The 19,284-nt window shown below is 31.8% G+C and overlaps 1 protein-coding gene across 1 annotated transcript in view; it reads left to right on the top strand.

Annotated features, from left to right (window-relative positions):
- Positions 1 to 19,284, top strand: part of LOC132746789 (cilia- and flagella-associated protein 47-like) — a 39,347-nt gene that overhangs the window by 1,614 nt on the left and 18,449 nt on the right. The window contains exons 2-30 of the mRNA XM_060736039.1: positions 463 to 617; positions 912 to 1,119; positions 1,312 to 1,358; positions 2,710 to 2,938; positions 3,541 to 3,707; positions 3,942 to 4,057; positions 4,293 to 4,556; positions 4,933 to 5,091; positions 5,605 to 5,821; positions 6,499 to 6,624; positions 8,168 to 8,320; positions 8,640 to 8,743; positions 9,506 to 9,520; positions 10,455 to 10,537; positions 11,081 to 11,177; positions 11,417 to 11,520; positions 13,266 to 13,378; positions 13,645 to 13,778; positions 13,964 to 14,205; positions 14,578 to 14,700; positions 14,994 to 15,203; positions 15,737 to 15,805; positions 15,956 to 16,037; positions 16,245 to 16,342; positions 16,999 to 17,280; positions 17,590 to 17,797; positions 18,184 to 18,382; positions 18,683 to 18,774; positions 18,989 to 19,221. Coding sequence (XP_060592022.1) covers positions 463 to 617; positions 912 to 1,119; positions 1,312 to 1,358; positions 2,710 to 2,938; positions 3,541 to 3,707; positions 3,942 to 4,057; positions 4,293 to 4,556; positions 4,933 to 5,091; positions 5,605 to 5,821; positions 6,499 to 6,624; positions 8,168 to 8,320; positions 8,640 to 8,743; positions 9,506 to 9,520; positions 10,455 to 10,537; positions 11,081 to 11,177; positions 11,417 to 11,520; positions 13,266 to 13,378; positions 13,645 to 13,778; positions 13,964 to 14,205; positions 14,578 to 14,700; positions 14,994 to 15,203; positions 15,737 to 15,805; positions 15,956 to 16,037; positions 16,245 to 16,342; positions 16,999 to 17,280; positions 17,590 to 17,797; positions 18,184 to 18,382; positions 18,683 to 18,774; positions 18,989 to 19,221 — 4,329 coding nt within the window. The remainder of the gene's footprint in view (positions 1 to 462; positions 618 to 911; positions 1,120 to 1,311; positions 1,359 to 2,709; positions 2,939 to 3,540; positions 3,708 to 3,941; positions 4,058 to 4,292; positions 4,557 to 4,932; positions 5,092 to 5,604; positions 5,822 to 6,498; positions 6,625 to 8,167; positions 8,321 to 8,639; positions 8,744 to 9,505; positions 9,521 to 10,454; positions 10,538 to 11,080; positions 11,178 to 11,416; positions 11,521 to 13,265; positions 13,379 to 13,644; positions 13,779 to 13,963; positions 14,206 to 14,577; positions 14,701 to 14,993; positions 15,204 to 15,736; positions 15,806 to 15,955; positions 16,038 to 16,244; positions 16,343 to 16,998; positions 17,281 to 17,589; positions 17,798 to 18,183; positions 18,383 to 18,682; positions 18,775 to 18,988; positions 19,222 to 19,284) is intronic.

Here is a 19,284-nt window from a genome sequence, read left to right as displayed (position 1 = left end):
TATGGATGAGCACAAAGGGATAATTTTCACATCAATAGTGCAAAAGTTGTTAAATCAAGGTCACAAAGAATATTAAAATCAAAATGATTAATTAGGAAGCCTAGGAAATGGTGACTTAAATCAAAGTCTTTTACAGTGTTGCATGTAGAATTATGGGGGATTGTCAAAAATATTGATGAATATTAGTAAAGTGCGCAAATCAAACAGTCGATGACCTGGCCAGCTGAATTGCTCACAATTTAGTATGTATGATAGTCATTACTGCAAGTAAAATCAAACATGGTAGAAGCATTCAAGATACCATGAAGATGCAACGCTGCTTTTAGCATTGACCACATGCTGGTTTTGGATACATTTTAAATATTTTGAAGATTACAATTTGATATTTATACAAGGATACATGTAGCTTGTAATTTCAGTCATGTTCATGTGAATAAATGTATGACTTTGTGTTTCTTGTAGAAATTTAAGCTAAAAGTTAAAAATCCTGACAAGCCAGTAGCCTCTGGTTTATCTGTGCCAGCAATAGTTGAGTACACAAGCACTGAAGATGGAGAGTTTAAAGACAGAATTGTTGTTACAGTAGATGGCGAAGTGGTTGAGATACCTCTTGCTGCGTAAGTACAGTTTTTTTTAGCTAAATCATTTGTAAAAAGAAATTTACATAAGTAGCTTAATAAATTTTTGAAATAGTTCTTTTAAAAAAATGAAACAATGTTAGTAAAATGAAAGGTTACTGAGAAAAATGTATTGAACTATATTAAAGGAAGTTGAAGATACCCTTTTCATTAATTACCTATCTTTAGCATTTAAAACCTTAGTATTGATATTTTCCTTGAGGTCTTTGCTATATTAAATTTGTAAAACTTTAACAGTAGTTCTTCTAATATATTCTTTATCATATTTTGCAGTTACCCTACCAAGCCTGTCCTTGAGGTTGACCAGTCTGTTGATTTTGGAAATGTTGTTGCTAACAGTAAAACTATAGCAAGGGAAATATCACTGATTAACCATGGATCAAAGGCAGGAGAATTTAAGATCAAATATGGAGGCAATCAGCCTATTGCAATTATGCCAACAAGTGGTTCAGTCCCTCCAAAAAGTGTACAGTTGATAAAAGTAAGTTTGTTTTTACATGTATATATTAGTTACATGAAAAGTAATTTAATATACCGGGCACCTGGTAAAGTATTTTATACTATGTCCACATTTAGGTACTATAATCTGTTAATAATGTACATTTATGTCAAATATTCCGCTGTCAAATGATGAGTTTGAAAATAAAATGACTCTTATTCTTTTTTATCCCAGGTGGAGTTTGTTACCAAATATCCAGGAAAGATTGAAGAAGTTGTTAAGTAAGTTCAAATTTGATTTGTAATGAAATGAAATTTTCATGTGAATAAAATGTGACTGTAAATTTTGAAATATTAATGATAGGTCTTTGATATTAGGCCAATTAATAGACAGTGTTAATGTTTATGCTCACATTGATATGTTAATTCTGAAGATTATAATCAAATTGCTCTGATATCTTTTTATTTATACTATGATTTATTAAACCATGTCATATGTTTTTCCATGTAAGCTATAACTACATATAACATATTAAGGAAATAGATATCAATTCTGAGTGCATTGTTGTAGAATAATGCACAGTTTGAGTTCAAATGCGAAGTAATAAAATCACGAAGGCCGGTAGGCCTGAGTGATTAATTACAAAGCATTTGAACGAAAACATGCATTATTATGCAATAATGAACGAAGAATTAATATCTATTTCCATTCTAACACATCAAGAAAAACTATAAATATTATTATAAAGTTGGACTTTATGTTTGGTGGTTAAATTTGTTTTCCCCTAAGAGTTTCCCATAGAAACGTTCTTTAAAGGCTGTCCCAGTGGGTTGAAAAAAAACTGTGGTTAAATCTACCGTGTGTAGAAACATTTTGAGAATAACGAATTTTGAAAACGTTGGTAAAACTAAAATTGTTTGTTTATTTTATTTCACTCTATAATTTTTCAAGCAAAATACAACTTATTAAAAGTGAAATAAATGTAAAACTTAACTCGTTTGCGACATTGAAATAGCGTACTTGATCTGATTGTCTTGCACATGCTGTTAATGGCGCTACATTGTGACGTCACGTAAACAACTCTTTAAACTTGGTACAGCGTTAACGACTGAATTAAAGATAATGGTGTTCGGATTCAATTTCTTAGTTAGACTACTTTCTTTCATTCTAGATAGCTTTCACAACAAAATTCGACAAAAAATGTTTTTTATTAATCAGATTTTCTAAACAAAATGGCACCCTCAATGTGAAAATACACAGGGAGCTTATAAGAACGGCGAGTGCATTGTTGTAGAATAATCCACGCTTCGGGCCTTCTTTGTCTATATAGAAAAAAATCCGATAGTGATAGAATTATTGTTATTACACATGCATAATATAACATTGTTCATTAATGTCAGTGTGTTTAGTTATGTGATAAAAAGAATCTTTTATTTGTTGTTATATGATTTTTTTTTATCAAACTTTAACAAGGTTGGCTTAATAATAATTTCTTGGAACTTGCTTAAAACTTCATATTAAGGTATCTGGCAACAGATATGAGATCCAATGTTTACAATTTAGCAAATTATCACAGCATTTTTAACAAAAGTTTTGTCTCTGTACACTAACTATATACTTCTCAATATCTAGGGTGAAACTAGAGGGGAAAGAAACTAGCCTCCTTCATATTCGTGCTAATCTGGTAGAGCAGGCTTTACAAATACTCTCACTAGAAACAGAGGAACCTATTCGGTGTATACCATTTGGAAATACTTACTATGGATCAGACAAAACTGAGTGTGCTCTGCTATTTAACAATGGTCCGGAACCTGTCAACTTTGTAGCAATATTAGATGAAGATGCCATAGCACAGGAAATGGTAAGTAAATGCATATTTTCATAAAGTTCTATGGACGTTAGTTCATAAATCATCATACATGTACTACTTTTGCTATATTATCAGTGTTAATTTTAATTGAGCCTTGATTTTAAACTAAATGTGTCTGTATTTCTTACCATCCGTTACTGGTTTTAGATTATCATTATTGTTTAATAGGTTTACTTAATTAATGTTGTACATTATGTCTTATATATATATATATGATTATGTTTTATCGGATTTATGTAAAGCACTCTTGAACATTTATTATTTATGAAAAGAGTGCTATAGAAATGTGGTATATAATAATAATAATTATAATATTTAGTGTAGCTTTTTTAAACATAAAATTTCAAATTATTTCTTGCTTAACTGCATAGATAAAGAAAATTGTTACTATAATTGTGGTGGGCATCTTACATTTCAGTTTTTCAGCTGGACTTTGAAAGTATTTTTAATTATATGTAGTTGAACTTTTTTTCAAAACTACACATAAATGTAGTTTTCTTTGTGAACATTTTTGTGAATATTAATGAATGAAAAAAAAAGAAATATAGAGCTTTCACTTAAACTTAAATATGATGATTTTTTTTCCATTGCAGGGTATTGATTTAACCAGGAGTACATTGAAAGCTCTTTCAGATCAAGGGGACACAGGCAAAGTTCAAGGGGACACAAATGAGCTTACATCTCTTGTAACTGCCATACCAAACCAGGGTATTCTCCAGCCATATGAGAAAATACCAGTCTTCTTTAGATTTAGTCCTAGGTATTGTTTTTTTACACATTATATATTATGTACATGTACTTACTTAAAGACATGTCTCAACATTTTGTTTAAGAGTACCAAATACCAGAATATATAATAACATTTCAGAGGAGGAGACAGTTATAAAAAATTGTAAAATATTTCTTTTATTTGAAGGTAGACATTTAGATTAAACACACATTAAGATTATAAATATTGTGTTTAAGGAGTTAAATTAACTTGTATGTATTTCAGGTGGAATGCCTCTAAATCTGGCTTTAAGAACAAGATCGTTCCCCCACCTAGGAAAGACTTTGCTCTGTTTATGAAACTTCAGATCATAGGATCAAGTGAAGGCTATGAAAACCCAGGTAACATTTCTCATTAGTATTGTTATAGTATTGTTAATTCTATTATACTTTCAATGTTTAGTCATCAAGTAAAGGTTGGAAAAATGTTTTTCAACATACCTTACAATGAAATGAATGTGGTCTTAATTCACAATTTCAGTTGGGATTGAATATGCTATATCATATATTTGACATTGTAATTCATTTGAATTTCATGAAGACACAACTTTTAATGAATGTTTTATAATGTATCTAGGTGACAGAGTGGTTGAGGTGGCTATGACAGGTACAGCTCTACCAGTACTTCTAGATATATCTCCAGCATGCAAGTATGACTTCGGGGAGGTACCAGTAGGTGAACATGCTGATATTCTGTGTACATTAAAGAACAGCTCAGATGTTTTACCTATTACATACCAGTTCAGGCGTATTGCACATTTCATTGCACATCCACCAAATGGCAAGATACAGCCTCTAGATACACAAGATGTCATCTTTTCCTTTGCTCCAAACCAAGCAGGTAGAAATTTCTTGTTCAGCATACATTTATATCAATTAGTATTTATTTTTGTGAGTCATAAATATTGAATTTACAAGAAAACAAGATATATATTCTGCAATACTTACTGGCTTTCCTGTATTTAGATAGCTTAAGTGCTGCTTCACAGTATTATTTATTGTCAGGTAACAATTATATGATGTATGGTTACAGTGTAATAACTGATGGGATTTTATGTTATTTTATGTCTTAATAAAACCAGTGCATGAACTGGTTTTAAAAATTCAATATTTTCAATTTTAGTTTTTAGTTTTCATGCAAGAACAATGTAAGTACACATTTGCATGTGGTAAAAAGAAACAAGATATATTATTCTGATATTTTGTTATGATGACAGGTTTCTTCAAGCCGCAGCAGATGATAGATGTTATAGGGCATGTAGCAGATAATCGTAATCCTACTCTGGCACATCTACAGATTATACACACCATGCCTGTACATTTCATGGGCCGTAGTGACCCAATAACCAAACATAGGAACCCAAAATATAATCCTGGTACAAAATTGATTATTACTGCTAGAAATGTGTATATCACTATTTTGGCATTTTATGATAATATATTTTTATTACGTAATTATAGAAATTTTGTTTTTTTTGATAAATAAATATGATCAATTGGTAGTTTGTGCTTAATTCTAACACTCACAGGATTTTGTCACTTAATAGACAAAGAAGGAAAAAAACTGGTGTTAAACTGCCAATTAACACCGTTTAGGGACTACTTGTATACGGCCTTCGTGGTCAATTCCTAGGCATCAAAACTCCAAACCGGTGTAAAATAGCCGATATACACCTCTCAGGCTGATGTTATTTCTTAACTGAAAAACATTCTAAAACTTTTATAAGGAATCTTTATTAATTCTTCATATAAAAGTTCAGGGTTCAGGCTATGCAAGAACAGTGTTTATAGTTTGAAAGTTAGATAAGCTTTTGTGCAGTTGAAATAAGTAGTGTTCATATTATTAGTTTTAGACGATGTATGAAAGACATGTGATTGATATATTATAGGCCTAACACCTTACATCAGTAATGAAGTAGGTATGTTTGTTGATACAACATTCTCATCTCTCGGAGATGAACCAAGGAACGCTGTAGCAGGAGGAAGAACGACCAAGTTACACAAACTAGCCAGATCTACAAACAAAGATGACTGGAACACCAAGGTTGCCTTTCCTAATGACAGAGCACACAGTATTAGACCCAGTGATAGGAAAGATGAGTACAAGTATGTTATATCTTCCTTTCAGAAATCATTCAAATAAACATATAGCTATTGATGTATATTATAAATCAATATGCTGTTATATACAGCATAGTCAAATTAAGGGTTCAACAGAATATTGAATGGCATGCAAAGGGTGGGGGAATGGCCAAACATTTAAGGTGTCATCCTGACTCTCAACTCAGTGATTTTAGGTTTGAGCAATATTTAATACACAGCCATGTTTCCTAATGGAACAAGTACAGGTTTTGCCTGGAATTGAACACAAAAGCATTAATTGAAGTTGCAAAAACTGATTTCATAATTGAGCTGAAATATTAAGAGAATATTTTTTCGTTTGAGTGAAATATGGAATATAGCCACATATTTTTACGAGCCAAAACAAAACAGTCAGGTTATTCAATGAACTTGTACAAACATGTTAAGCCTATCAGTTTTAGCCTTACATGAATAATTTAAATAGATTTCAGCATTATCTTATACAAATAGTTATTATTTAATGTTTATACTTAATGTTTTTGCACAAACAGTTTAATTAAAATAGAATTATATGGAAAATATCAGTTTACATCATATACAAGTGTTATATGAAACATTAATGAAACTCAGTTACAACATTTCTCTAATGTTTCATGTAAGGTATTACAATTATAAAATGATATATTATATCTGAAATATAGCTATGCTGATTTTGTATGGCCTGATCAAGTGAAGTTAACACAGTTACGATGCCCTTGCTGTCTTGTTAAACTGCTTAATAAATACAAAACGACTTCTGATAAGATAACCACTATACCAAGTCATGGGTAAAACTTATGCACAAATTGTGTGAATTATCTTTTGCTGTTTTGGGTTTATATTTGTTATTGTTCATTGACTTTTGGATGAGGTTTTAATCATTATTCTTGCATTAAAACTGCACACACAGGTATACATTCACAGAGAAGAAAACATGCATTAACAAATAGATTCTGGTGGCCATGGGCCGCTGTTGCATGTTTATTTTGCGTGGCTTGGGGCACAATGTAAAAACAGCTTAATGCAATAATGGCCCCAGTAGTTTTATTATTAAAACAAAACTGTCAAATGACATTGCACTAGCAAATGGAAAACATGGCACAAGCATTAGTTTCTAAGTACAAAATACATTTAACAAAATATTGATTTACTGATTTCAATGTTTACCTTCAAGCAAGAATATCGCTAATAGACCTGTTTTGTGTAATAACATCTGCAGAAGCCTTCTGGCTTATTAAATTCCTCGCTCTGCTGACATAGGTTTAAAATGCATCCTTGTGCTTCTGCGCAAATGAAAGGTGCATTAATCCGCTATTTGTATTTTTGTTTCAACATAATTCTTACAGTTTATGCCCTTTTTCAAATTTAGATTAAAATATTATAGTTATCATTTGCATAAAATATTTGCAGTTTAACAAAAGGGGACCATTTAGCATTGATGCAGTAAATATATTTAAAGCAGCATAAATTTGTGTCATTTTCAAATGCAGAAAAACTTAGAGACTCTAGTTGGCTAGTTTACTATCTTTTCTCTGTTGTTTTTGCCCCTTTGAAGAAAATATGTGTACTGTAAAACATGTTTGACTGACATAGAAGTGAGAAAATGAAAGGATTGATTTTGAAATCAAATATTTTGATTTTTTTATCTCCTTATATTGATATTTAGAGAGGAACATTAGATTCTACATTAATACTGGTAATAGAGGCATGCTTGTACTAGCACATATTCTCAGCTTGACATGTTATTTTTTTTCTTTTGACTTTTGCTTTTCGATTTATTTTTATCAATTTTTGAAAAAAGATATCACATAGGTATTTGTTTAATAAAGACAACTGAATCATCCTAAAAGTCTTAGTTTAGCCAAATATTTTACTGAAAAATGAATTATTTTAAAATTTTCATGAATGCATATATACCAGAATTAAGACTTTACATCACATATTTCAGTAAAACACATTTGTTTTGTGTTTATGTTTTACTTTTCAGTTGTTGTGTTAATAGTACACTTTTAATTATGTTATTTAGATTTTCTGTTTGAAAGAGGATTACAGATTATTTATTATTTCAGGGAGCACTTCTGCAAATAACAAAATATTTTTATTCCAAAATTAAATATTCAGAATCTTTATACATATTTAATGCAATTGAAAGATTCTATTTTTTTGTCATTTCAATGATTTTATGGTTATAATTTTCATCATACAGTGATTGTATCTCTTTCAATTAGTTATGAACATTTTCTGTATATTTTATACACTGTATACAGATAGTATTACATGTCTAACTGCTTTGATATAGAAATTGAAATAATTTTTTAATGACTGTTATAGGACAATATTTACACGTACGAAGCGTCACACATATATTGACCCAGATTATGCCCATATAGATGATGATGATGTAAAGAAATGGCGGCACCGTGACAGTTATGTTCAACTTATCAGAGATATGAAGGAGAAAAGAGTGAATAAGAAAAAAGCAAGGTAATGTCTTTTACATCTATTATTATTCTTTGTAGATGAAAAAATATTTGCATCTAAATATATTACTTCTTTGAAAAACTTGGGCAACCTTTTAGGCAATAAAAGTAAGACTGTCCTGCTTATTCATGTATAGGTGTAACTAAATGGTAACAACATTTGTGTTGAGTTTCATTTTCATCAAACACTTGTTTCTTTAAATATATCTTTTGAGATTAAAATCTGTCCAAGGCCCATAACTTTGACATGGACTTTGAATAAAATATTGTGGCTCATTTTGTGAATCATTATGTAATTTTGTTTTCCCTCAATCCTTCCACAGAGAGTTTCATGAGACAAACACATCAACTGATATAGGAATCAAACCTGCTGCAGGTATACGGCCAAAGAAACTTCTTCTTGAAGAAATCAAACCAGATCCTAAAGGTAGTTATTTCTTAAATGTTTCATTACTTATGCATGTAATACTTATCTCATCATCTTGCAACTAAATTATTTTATCGGTTTGAGTAAATAAGGTTTTTAAAAACATATGTGATAATCACAATTTGTGGGATTACTGTTGGTGGATGATATGGTTTTATTACATATGCTTTTCAGGTTTATAGAAATATATCAGTGAAATAAAAAACTGATTTTCACTGTTTGAAACAGTGAAATTATCAATTTGACATTTTTCACTGTATGTTGTTTTGACAGTGAAATACCAGCGTACACTGTACTGGAAACCAACTTAATGATGTGATGTCATAAATGACGTCACATTGTATTATTCTTTGCACACTTTTCATTTAGTATTTGGTTAAAATGTCTTTTTAAACGCTTCTTTGCATATAATAAAAAGAAAATTTGTTTAGTTTAGTGTAAGATGGAAATATATTTCTTCTGGTGAACATCAAAAGCTCATTTTTCACGAGTGGGGCAGCCACAAGTGAAATATACCTTTTGGTGCTCACTCATGAAATATATCCTGATCTTACACTGAACTAAACAAAGATTCTCTATATAATCATATAGGGATCTCCTTTGTCATCAAACAAATATAAATTAAACCAATCATTATGATTCTTAAAATGTGTTTATCAATTAATCAGATTTTTTATCAAAACATGTTTGATAAAGCTATGTTTATTATAAGTATTTTCATATATTTTTTATTGTTGTAAAATAAACATTATACTTATATAGAGCCTGATAGCCCTGGTAAGTTGAAGTCAAATATATACATGTACATGTAAATAACTATATGTATGTATCTGGTTTGGAGACAGATAATTAGACTGCAGGAAAACAGGCCATGCCTTCACAGGTGTTTCTATAAAAAAAAATCAAAAACTAAAGTTTGCAGTTCTTCTTAGTAGTAACTGTTTGTGAATGAAAGATGATTATTTAAGGCTTTTGCCATCAGTATTTACCTGTATAAGTTGTTACATCTTTAGATACAAGTATTTTGAAAATGACTATCCAAACATGTAGAGATAGTCAGGTTCATAATTCAAAATGAGATAATCTTTACAAAAAAAGCAAGGAGAATTTCTATAAAACAATGATTTAAATTTCTGCCTTAATGAATCAGTATCATATTATATGTATTTTGGAACACTTGTTTAGCTTCGGCTGAGAAATTAATGCTTCAGACACAAGAAAAAAGGTGCTTTAAAGACTATGATATTCCACCAGTATTTTAGCCATTGGTTATAGCGCACATTATATTTTCATTTATCACTCCATCTTACATTAGTTATACGAAACACCAGATGTTTGCTAATTCATGTAGTTTTGATAATTTAGTGCTCATTTGCTAATGATTAATTTTCATTTTGTGTGATTGCTAACTTAGATCTATGCTCTCTTTCCCCTGAAAAGAGATTTTTAACACAGAATTTCATTTACTATTATCATTATTTTTATGCATGTAAAGTGAGTTTCTGACCTGGAAAAGTCAAGTGAAACAGGACTGTGGTTTCTGGATTTTCAATCTGGACCCTATGTTAACTTAAAACTGTCTTCAAATGTACACAGGTATTTTACAATTGAAACATTTCCATCAGACATAAATAAATCATCTACCATTTTGCTTTCAACATTTTCTTGTAATATAGAAATGGTACCTATATGATATTTTTATATTTTATAGCACCTCCTCCCCCAAATGCAGATTTCAAGTTACTCAGCAGTAAAAGTCTATCAGCTACCATGCAGTCAGTTACCAGTAAACCTGTAAGTACATTGATTCACAGGCATTTTTGCACATAGCATTTTAAATAATATTAAAATTTGTGGCTGAATTCAGGTCATAAATGTCCCTCACTGCTGTGGGTTCAAATCCTGACCGGGACTTTTGATTCTTTCATGTGAGGAAGTTATCAAGCTAGCTTACGGAATGTGAGTTGTTCTACTGTTCTTGCCTGAAATAATGAATAGAGGGGCACCTGAGGTCTTCCTCAGCCAGGAAAGTTGCCATATGACCTGTACTGTGTTAGTGCAATGTAAAACCCATAAAAAAAAAACAAAAACAAAAAAAGAACAACAACAATAAAATTCAAGTTCTCTTTAAGAAATGTTCAAAAATGTGTATCTACTGATTAACAAAGTATGATGTAAATCAATGCAAACTATACCAACACAATATTTTTTGGACTTAAACATGAATTAAGTGTATTGTCTGATTAGCAGTTTACGTGTAAAAATACCTCTGAGGTATCCAAGAAAAATCATGTCTTTATAAAGTGACTTTGCAATTAATTGTGTTTTTCATTGTAGGCTAAAGATGGTTTAAATGCTGTACCAACCACTCCTAAAGAGAAAATGGACTGTTCTAAATTCCTTTCCCCTCAAGAACAACATCTGGTTGTCATAGGTAACATTTTTACTATCATGTAAATAAAAAAGTCCTAAAAATAATGTCATTTTTACTAATTTTGAATGTTGATCTGCATGGTGTATCTCTTGGTAAGCCAACCATTTTCACTTTGATGTTTATCTTGAAAATAAAAATGTAATGGTTGAAACTATAGCAGATACTGATGTATTTCATGAATACATCTCATGTTGTTGGAATTATTTTAAGTTATAGTCTATTCCCATTTGTGTTTGTAGGTCCTCCAGTCCTTGACTTTGGTTCAGTATGTTTGAGATCAATTTCTACAAAATATCTGGAGATTGTAAACAACCTTGACCAGAATGTCCTGGTTGTGGCAGAGGTAAGGTTATCAACCACTTTGTCCTCTTCTATAATCACTATTTTAAAACAATATATCAAAGTGCTAATACGTATTTTAAAAAATAAAGTCTTTGCATCAAATATGCTCAACTGAAAACATAAGTCTTCATTGGATTGAAGTTCTAGAGATCAAAATAAACACAGAGTAGGTTCATTAAGTCACTTTGCCTTTTTGTGCCCCCACGTTAGTGGAGGGCATTTAGATTTACCCTTGTCCGTCTGTCTGTCCGTCCTTCCGTCCGTCCGTTCACTTTTGTGTCGCACGTAACTCAAAAAGTATTTGACCTAAAGTCATGAAACTTTACAGGAATGTTGATCAGCATGTGTAGTTGTGCACCTGGGTATTTTCGTCTGGATATTTTTAGTATTTTCAGAGTTATTGCCCTTGACTTAGTAAAATTTTGCAATTTTCAACTTGTGTCGCACGTAACTCAAAAAGTATTTGACCTAGAGTCATGAAACTTTACAGGAATGTTGATCAGCATGTGTAGTTGTGCACCTGGGTATTTTCATGTGGATATATTTAGTATTTTCAGAGTTATTGCTCTTGACTTTGTAAAATTTTGCAGTTTTCAACTTGTGTCGCATGTAACTCAAAAAGTATTTGACCTAGAGTCATGAAACTTTACAGGAATCTTGATCAGCATGTGTAGTTGTGCACCTGGGTATTTTCGTCTGGATATTTTTAGTATTTTAAGAGTTATTGCCCTTGACTTAGTAAAATTTTGCAATTTTCAACTTGTGTCGCATGTAACTCAAAAAGTATTTGACCTAGAGTCATGAAACTTTATAGGAATGTTGATCAGCATGTGTTGTTGTGCACCTGGGTATTTTCGTCTGGATATTTTTATTATTTTCAGAGTTATTGCCCTTGACTTAGTAAAATTTTGCAATTTTCAACTTGTGTCGCACGTAACTCAAAAAGTATTTGACCTAGAGTCATGAAACTTTACAGGAATGTTGATCAGCATGTGTAGTTGTGCACCTGGGTATTTTCGTCTGGATATTTTTATTATTTTCAGAGTTATTGCCCTTGACTTAGTAAAATTTTGCAATTTTTAACATGTGTCGCATGTAACTCAAAAAGTATTTGACCTAGAGTCATGAAACTTTACAGGAATGTTGATCAGCATGTGTAGTTGTGCACCTGGGTATTTTCGTCTGGATATTTTTATTATTTTCAGAGTTATTGCCCTTGACTTAGTAAAATTTTGCAATTTTTAACATGTGTCGCATGTAACTCAAAAAGTATTTGACCTAGAGTCATGAAACTTTACAGGAATATTGATCAGCATGTGCAGTTGTGCACCAGGTATTTTCGTCTGGATTTATTTAGTATTATCAGAGTTATTGCCCTTGACTTAGAAAATTTTTGCAATTTTCAACTTGTGTCGCAAGTTACTCAAAAAGGATTTGACATAGTCATTAAACCTTATGGGCAGGTTGCTCAGCATATTTAGATTTGCACCTGGGGTTTCGCTTGTGGATTTATCCAGTATTTGTAGAGTTATTTCCCTTGACTTTGTAAAAAGATTGACAGAACAGTGGCGCGGGGGGGGGGGGGGGGGGGGGTGGCACCCGTGGACACATTTCTAGTTTCCACTTTTTTATTCAGCTTTATCAAAGGTTTCATATTGTTGAACCCTTTTGACACCTTGGTGACAATTTTTTGTTATATCATTATTGATTTTATTCTATTTTAAACTTGTTAAGTTATAATTTCAGATTGACTGTAGAGAACTAAGACAAAGCAGCCCTCTATCACAGGTGGTTCCTCCAAAATCCAAAGCCAATATTCCTATTATCTTTGAATCTAACCAGAAACAGAAGTTCCAGAGGTACAGTTTTTTTTATTTCAAGTTATCTGTATTATGTATTTGTGTTATACTATGACAAAAATCTTAGATTGAGACACATTTTTTATGAAAGGTACATAATCTGACAGCAATTTTCAAGCTTGTGAAGGCCTTTGGATTGTCATTGTTTTTGATGAAAAAATAATGCATAACTTGTCTATACATATTATAAAGAAGAAAACTTTATGCCATTATTTTTTTAAAAACATTTTGATATTTTGTTCAAGTATATTTTATCTATTATACAGGTCAGTGACTTACACAGTTAACAACTACCACAAGCATCATGTGACCGTTCTAGCCGAGGTTGTACCTGTTGCCTTGGAACTTTCCACTGATGAATTGGTCCTTAAACCATCATTTGGTCTACCCAGTGATGCTGGTGAGATCTTTAGCTTTATAATATTAAGAAATTATTTATAATGATGAATGACTTTCTTAAAAAAATCTAAAAGTAATTTTCAGTTTATTTTCAGTAAAAAAGTGGTCACTTGCTTGTTTTGCATTGTACTAGACAATGAAGACCATTAGCTTATAAAGATTATTGATTGTTTTTATTTTTAACAGGATTCCGTGGTATCATCACTTTGTATAACAAATTGAACTATCCTGCTGAGTTTACCTGGGCACCTAACCTAGGAGAGAAGGGAACGGCATTCTCTATCAGGCCGGCTACTGGTGTTGTTGATCCATTTAAAGATCTTGACTGTGAGGTGGTATGGCATCCATCTTTCCTGGCTCCCGAAGATGGTTCTTTCTCTCTGATGATTCACAGTGGTAGTACGTTACAGCTGAAATGCAAGGCAGAGGTAAGCATTGATATTGCTAATAATAAGCAGTGAATTTTTCAGGGTGAGATGTATGATGCAATATAGTTAAGTTTAATGTTTCACATACTTGTATAAGATCAATTCTGAAGCAAACATCTTCGTCTTTTTTTGAAATGAAAAAAAAAAACACAAAAAAACAACAACAGACCAACAATTATTAAAAAAAACTTTAACTGTTGACATCATAATTGACTATAAGGGGTTCAATTTGTTTTAAACCTGTTAAAAAAAACATACTGAAAATAGTAAATTTTTGTGAACTTTCATATTTGTTTGTCAGAATAAATGTAGTCAACTTAAATTACAATATTTTCTTGTTGATTCTTAAAATTTAATAAATTAAATTTTCAGCTTGGAACAACCAATGTACAGTTTGTTGAGAGAAGGATTATGTTTGGACAGGTACCAGTTAATCTGTGCACAACCAGAAATGTACTTCTGGCAAACATTGGACAGAATCATGCATACTTCCAGGTAAGTTGATAAAGTTTGACAGCTGTTGCCTGCACTTAATCTTGCCATTCTTTGCTTAAAGAAGTGTTTTCAGAAGTATTGAAATTTTCCCCAAATTTTAAATTGCTTCCCAGTTTCATTGTTTCATAATCTCTTCCCCTGTTGGGTTGGTAAAGGGTGTCCCAGAGGGGTGAATGATTTAGTAAATAGGTATTTGTTCCTTACTAGAAATCTGATAGATTAAACAAGTTAATACCAAAACAAATCAATCTCAGCCTTTTCTTGTCAGTTAACAGTTCTTGAATATATTTTAGGTGAATGATCCAAACCCATTCCCAGGATTACAGGTGAGCCCACTACATGGTGTAGTCCCTGTAGGCGGGCATGCTGAATTACAGGTTAAGCTAACACCTGATGCTATACTGAAGTTTGATACCCGGGTTCAAGTTGCGATTAAGGGAGGAAAGAACCTTGAGCTGAGGATGGGTGGAACTGTTGAACCGCCAACAGTAGATATTGATCTGGTAGGTTTGTTTAATCCTTACCACCCTAAATATATTAAATGAACCTGTCCATCTTTCAATCTGGACAAAACCATTCATCATTTTTAGGGAAATTATTTAAAATAAGTACTGACTGAATAGTGAACAGTGCAGACTGTGATCAGACAGCATGGATGTGCACTGGTTGCTAGGGTAGATTCAGTCCATTAGCAGTCTAAATACTGTAAACAAAATCATAACTGATAACACTGGAGATCAATTTGGAATAAAGATTTGCTATTCAGGATTGCTGGATAAAGTTTTGTTGAAAAGTTTAGGGTAGATTTCATCACTTGTTCTTTTTTACTTTTCAATTGAATTTAATTCACAGAATATCAAAGTAAGTGATGAAATATCTAAGAAATTATAAGCTGTAAGTTACTTATCATTGAAAAAGATTCATGTTACCAAATAATTAAAATAATACAACGTTATTTTTTTAAGCGTTTGCAAAAAAAGTTTTCTCTGTTTATAATAAAGTAGTCTTTAATTGATTATATAATTTATATTTTCAGCCAAGTTTCAATTTTGGAGGAGTATACTGTGGTTCTGGGTCAACCATCACATTTAAACTCATCAATAGGGTATGTATTATTTTAGTGTATTGTTTAGTTTAAATTTATAACCTTTAATTATATCATAAGTTTAATGAACATTTTGTAATGCTATTCATGAATATTATAATGACTGTAATATTCAGGAGGAATCATTTAAGATTATTTCTTTTCATTTAGATGTTGACAAAGGCAAAGCTGGAGTTTGATTTATCAAGATATAAAGATTTTAACCTCAACTTTCCTGGATACCAAACTCAGGGTTTGTATATTTTATTACCTTTTTTTTGTTTACCTTTAATTACCAAACACATTAATAACCACGAAAATTAACAATTTTATGAGTAAATTTCATGTTTATTATTAAAACAGAGCAATAAAGTGTACTTTTGAAATATAATATCTTATTTTCAGCACAGAATGGCAATTCCAATAAAATATTCATGAAATATATGTTATTATATTACAGAGGACTATACATTTCAAGTATTAAACCCAGGCATGTTCTCTATAACTCTACAACCAAGTGAAACTGTCGAAGGGGAACTTATTTTCATGCCAACTGAGGTAAATATTACATCATTTTATTTTGAGTTGATCAGCACTTACCTTTTGACCCCCAGCCTGCTGTCAGCAATAGGTTCTACTCATGCAACCAGTGCCAACCAAGATCAGCCGACACCATCTGTGCAGTCTGATCATGGTCTGCACTGTTTGCTATTCATTCAGTGTATATTTTGTTATTTTCCCTAAAAATGAATAATGGTTTTGCCCAGATTGAAAGATGGACATATCCATTTAAGATATTTAACATTGTCGGGGTTAAAGAAGGTCATGTTTGCTAATTAACTAGTTTGTGAATGACACATATCTTGAGTGAAAGATAATGTTGTTGATAACAGCATCCTATTCTTACTATTTGTCGAGGACAGTTTCTTGAGAAAACTACATAGAAAAGTATTATCTTATAGGATGATATGAATTAAGACAGTTTAATGTTTAATGTAAAGCTTTATATACAATGTACTTATAAGTTTTTCTTGGAAATGTTTCTATGCTTGTTTAAAAAATTCTCTTGTAAAGTTTAATGCGTTATGTTCTGAAAAGTTTTGCAAACCATTATTACTTGTATATGTTTTGTGAAGAGGCAGGACAGTTTTGTTGCATATTGTTTATGTATACATTGTATAAATGTTGTTTTTATTTTCTCTCTCTAAAAATAGGTTGCTGCATATGACTTTGAATTGCCAACAATTATCAATCACACAGGGGCACCATCTCCTGCCCCCACCCCATTTCCTCCAACCCCTGCCCCGTCAAACAAGAATAGCCTGCAGCACATCATAAACCCCAAACCACAGCCGTACACGGTGCTTACACCCAGGAAGCATGTGATAGCAACAGCGCTAAGACAACCACTGCAGCTGTCTACCAACAAGATAGAGATGTTTGCACCAGCATCATTCTATGATACAACAATACAAACAGGACAGATGCAATCTAAAGTAAGATTCTGTTTAATTAGACAAACATAACTTGTATTAAGATAGTTTAACATGTCTCATATTTGTCCTTTGATGGCAAGAATATACATAGTATTATGTTATTAAAGGTATAGACTTTTCAACAAACCCTTCTCGGGTAGTTTATCTCCCTCATAGAAAAATTATTAGATTAAAACTAAAGTTAAACAAAGGTTGGAAAGTAAATTAACAAAATCTGAATGGTGTTTGCTGCTGTAGGTTTTTGTATATTTATGCATATTGTGTAGATATCTTTCTTGCTTTTATTGATAAACTGTTATCTTATTACAGGGCACTATATTTGTTAACAACAGTGACTGCAGTATAAAATGGGGAATAGATCTGAGGAGTAATAACCCAGCTCTTGTGGATGGAATATTTAAATTCATTCACCCGTCTGGAGCACCATTCACCAACCCAACAGGGGAAGAAACAAAGGGTATTGAAGGTGATCTGAAACCAGGGGAGACACAACAAGTTGCTGTTATGTTTTGCCCTAGTAAGTTTTCTCCCCTTAATAAAAAAATTGTCTGCTGTTTCTACTGAAAAGGTCATTGTGCCAGCAGTTAAAGTCATTTTTCTTTGAAACATATGCATGTCACATACAATTTCAGTAGAAAGGTGTATTTTACTTGTTTAGATAATAAACTATTGTATTTTTGCTCTTTGCACCTGATATTACAGCATGATTTTTAATGAATTATGAGATTTTCAATATTTGCAACAAATTTGCTTTAGATATGATATGTTAATTAAATGGATGGATGTCTTTGAAAGCTTGCCAATAAAAGGAAAGTTGGTTAAAATATTTCTCTATATTTATTGCTTACAAAATGTCGCAAATAAACCCAGGTTAAATGAATTTATTTATCTGTTTATTTACAGAGGAGCCTGGCAGGTATGAAGTCCTGCTTCCAGTTATCCTGAATGACAACTATGAGAAACCATATCAGTACCTTCAGGTTGTAGCAGAACTTAAGGCACCCAAGCTTTGGTTTGATCCTCTAGCCATAGTGCTAACACCAGTTCCATTACATACAGAAGTTAGCTCAGAGTTTATCATGTTTGCTGCACAGTTCAGAAAGTAAGCTTTGTATATATATTTCATTGTAAGACTTTCGTGACATTTATACAGGAAATTGAACTGAAAGATCAGTTTTAACTGTGGTATGTCCCTTTTTGTTCCATATAGGTTAGAAAAATCACATTAAGCTTTGAAGCCCTGGACTGCCTATGTCACAAGAGTTATCTATTAACATTAATAGACTATTGAATATATTATTCCAGACATAAGATGGTAACACAATGAATTACATGTTTAAAATATTTCATTTTAAAGAACAATGATATTGAAGATAAAGAAGATATTGCATTTTTATTTCAGTCAAACAAAAATCATCGTGGAAACACCAACAATTGAATGTGAGGATGGCACTAAGATTTCACCACTCAAGGTCACTTTCCCAGAAAGTCAAGGTCAGTAAATACTTAACTGTTGAGTAATTGTCAAGTTGGTAGGAAGTGGACCAAACTGAGACAGGGTTTGGTTCCAGTATTTCTGTTTTTAACTTTTTCTTCTTCTCCCTTTGGCTTCAAAAATTTGGTTATTCAGTTTAGTATAAGTTTGTTGTTTAACATATATGAATGTTGTACTTGTTTATTTATTGTAAGTGACAACTTATTTTTCTAGAGGTGAAGCCATGTTGTGGTGATGAGGGACAGATAGAACCATTCAGCCTCCCTTGTAAGATCACATTTGCTAGCCCTAAACCAGTCTCTTTTGCTGAGAATGTTATCTTTACATTTGATGGTTGTAAGAAACCATTCAAGCTGATGGTTACAGCAACAGCTGATAATTGCCTGATGACATGTTATCCTTTCCTAGCTCTACATAGAACAGATCATCAGATTGTCTGTGAACAGGTAATGTCTTCTTGTGTTTGTGTTGTTATATCAATGTAGGTTTTAAATGTCTAATAGGGAATA

The sequence above is a fragment of the Ruditapes philippinarum genome, unplaced genomic scaffold (genome assembly GCF_026571515.1).
Source record: "Ruditapes philippinarum isolate M1 unplaced genomic scaffold, ASM2657151v2 ctg2217_1_1_1_1, whole genome shotgun sequence".
NCBI classification, from domain to species: domain Eukaryota; kingdom Metazoa; phylum Mollusca; class Bivalvia; order Venerida; family Veneridae; genus Ruditapes; species Ruditapes philippinarum.
Note: the sequence above shows the minus strand (reverse complement) of the source record. Positions and strands in the feature narration are given on the sequence as shown.